The sequence below is a fragment of the Cryptomeria japonica genome, chromosome 1, assembly GCF_030272615.1.
Source record: "Cryptomeria japonica chromosome 1, Sugi_1.0, whole genome shotgun sequence".
Lineage (NCBI taxonomy): Eukaryota > Viridiplantae > Streptophyta > Pinopsida > Cupressales > Cupressaceae > Cryptomeria > Cryptomeria japonica.
This window is the reverse complement of record NC_081405.1, coordinates 717,306,169-717,308,862: the sequence shown is the minus strand read 5'-3', so window position 1 is coordinate 717,308,862 and position 2,694 is coordinate 717,306,169. Positions and strand designations below refer to the sequence as shown.

General features: G+C 34.4%; 1 protein-coding gene across 1 annotated transcript; it reads right to left on the bottom strand.

Annotated features, from left to right (window-relative positions):
- Positions 1–275: 275 nt before the first annotated feature.
- On the bottom strand, positions 276–2,419 carry LOC131056783 (peroxidase 51). Its single transcript, XM_057991047.2, has 4 exons — positions 1,999–2,419; positions 1,463–1,657; positions 1,019–1,184; positions 276–880 (listed from the first exon to the last, which is right to left on the bottom strand). The coding sequence occupies exons 1-4, from the start codon at positions 2,200–2,202 to the stop codon at positions 483–485; spliced, it is 963 nt and encodes a 320-aa protein (XP_057847030.2). The 5' UTR covers positions 2,203–2,419; the 3' UTR covers positions 276–482.
- Positions 2,420–2,694: the final 275 nt, after the last annotated feature.

The following is a 2,694-nucleotide window of genomic DNA, read 5'->3' as shown; positions in this document are numbered from 1 at the left end:
ACTACTACATTCATCTTCATCCTCCTTTTCATATGTCTTATTGACCATCCTCAATGCTTGATCATAGATATTTCTTCCTCACTTTCTCATAGAGAATTTTCCCATTAACAAGAAAACAATAGAAATCACAGTATGAATACACAGAAATGAGAGTATAAATATTTTAAATATGAAGGCATATAAAACAACAATTGAGCTAGCATAGGGGAAACTTCCCTTGTGCAACTACAGGTACCCAATAAGGACATACAAATTTACAAGCACTAACAAAGGAATAACATAAAATGTAAATACATTAGCCTGGATCACAAACCCAACATCTCTTATTTCAATTTATTTTGAATTTCCCTTCAAATTTTTTATGATGCTACATCAATGGTCTGATCATATGGTGTGGAGTTTCTCCTTATTTCAGCTTCATAAAATTCAAGTGAAGAATTATCATATGCAAAAAAATAATGAAACTTCAAAAGTCATCCAAATCACTGATTGAAAGCACTGCAATCTTTTCTTATTTCACCTTCATTCCCTGTTTTAACTCCGACTCTTCCCAGCTTTGTCATGGCATTAATGAAAGCAGAATCAAATGAACTTGTGCTAGATGCAAAATTATTCACTGTACTTGATGAACGAGAATCAGTGAAAAGAACTTCATCAGATTTGAATAACCCTTTTCCATTTTGTAGATTTTGGTAGTACACATTATCAAATGTCCTCGGAGTTACTGGGTCCATATTTATGGCAATACTAGGATCCACATTCTGGGGACACATTTGTTGCAATTGAGTAACATAGGAAGGATCAATACTAGAATCCACTGAATTACCATAAATTCTATTTGCAAATTGGTTACAGTGAGAAAATCCCACTGTATGAGCACCTGCACAAATCAGAATTGTATTCTTAAATAATACTAACAATATAAACTTTACACATAAAAAAAATTAGAAAAATGAAATTAAAGACATAATTTTACAAGTAAAATGTGTTACAGTATTCTAAAAAGACATAGTTTTACCTGAAAGAGCAACCATGTCAGTTTGAGACAAGCCCTTTGAAGCAAACAAGCTATTTAGCTGATCAAGGTTGAATTCTGCCTTTGGTAGATTTCCAGGCACTCTGGATGCCCTAGAAACCAGTCCATCTCTACGACCCAACTCTACACTATAAGAGGGACCCCCAGCCTACAAAAATGTGAAAAAGAAACAAAGATTACATTTAATCCCTTTCATCAAATTTCAGTTTAGTTTGCTGGTCCTCCCAATGGGCCAATGCATAAACAGAGTCAGAAATTCTTCTGGATTCAAAATGTAATGTTATATACATAAATTGATTCCATAAAGAACACTTTTGCATTGCTTTTATTTGTAGAATTTATCATCTTTTTCAATCAAAATAATTGGAGTCCCAATATTAATAAGTTAAAAAAATTCTAGATAGGAAAAAAGAAAAGAAAAAATACCAATCCAACAACATCTCTTGTAGCCAAGGCAAGGATGTCAGCACAAGACACCAAATTTGGACACACTTTTTCCACAGCCTGTTTCGCCTTGACCACTGTATCAAATCCATCCCCAGCCAGAGATAAGTTGTCTGAATCATCTTTCTCAGCTGTATTGCTCCCACTGGATTGAATTAGAACAGAGGCATCACAGCCCTGTTACAAAAATAAAATCAACAATAAAATTGTCACTTTTATGTACAAAGAAATCCTAAAGGGAAGATTCTAACAAATTAACTTAATCCAAAGAGATCAAAATGTTCAACAATTATTAAATGTTGTTTATAATTTCTGGTTTTGATTGTGTGATTTCATATTTTCCATTTTCTTCTCTTCTCTAATTCTCTTAATGAAGATTCATGAAATTTTATTAGAAACGTCAAAGAAAAAACTCATGCACAATAGTATAGACTGTAGAAACCATATGTCTGCATTTGGCCCAAAAAGTAATTAGCTGATAACTCTTCCTACCAAGAACAATTTCAGCAATTTCTTACCTCAACAAAACAATCGTGAAAGAATAGCCTGAGAGTTGCAGGAATTGTAACAAAAGTCTGCTGAAATTTAGCCTGGACTGCTTGTTTAACTGTTGATTCCAAACTGGTGCACTCGGCACCATAAAAATTCTCACTAAGTTGGGCTGCCCCAAAGCCAACACAGAACCCCACAATCACATATACAAGAACAAGTGATCTCGACATTTTTAGTTAACAGGCTCAAAATTATCTGGGCTGCTGAGATCCCGAGGATCGAATCCGGGTCTTATACTGTTGAACGACTTGATAAATGAACTGGTCATGGCGGCAAGGGACATTTTTTTTTTTCCCTATAACACTGAGGAATTGGTCATAGCGGCGACTTGTACAAACAATACAATATTTCCAAATTGCAACGTCATGAGATGTGAACATTTTGGACGCTTTGATGGATTTCATTTAAATGATCTTATGTTCTTGCTTTTAATTAGCATTTTTGTACCTAATTAGCTAGAAGAAAATGATTCCGCGTCTCAAATATTTTAACTTTTGAGCTATTCGTGGAATTTGCCAGGTTTTTTCTAGCATGTGTCGGGTTGAAAACAGGCTGGCAAAGAAATGGAAGATTCACCCCCAGTTCACCTGTCATGTTAGTAGGTGAAGATACTTCCTTCAAGTCAAATATGTGAACTCATTTTACCATTGAAAATTCTTCAT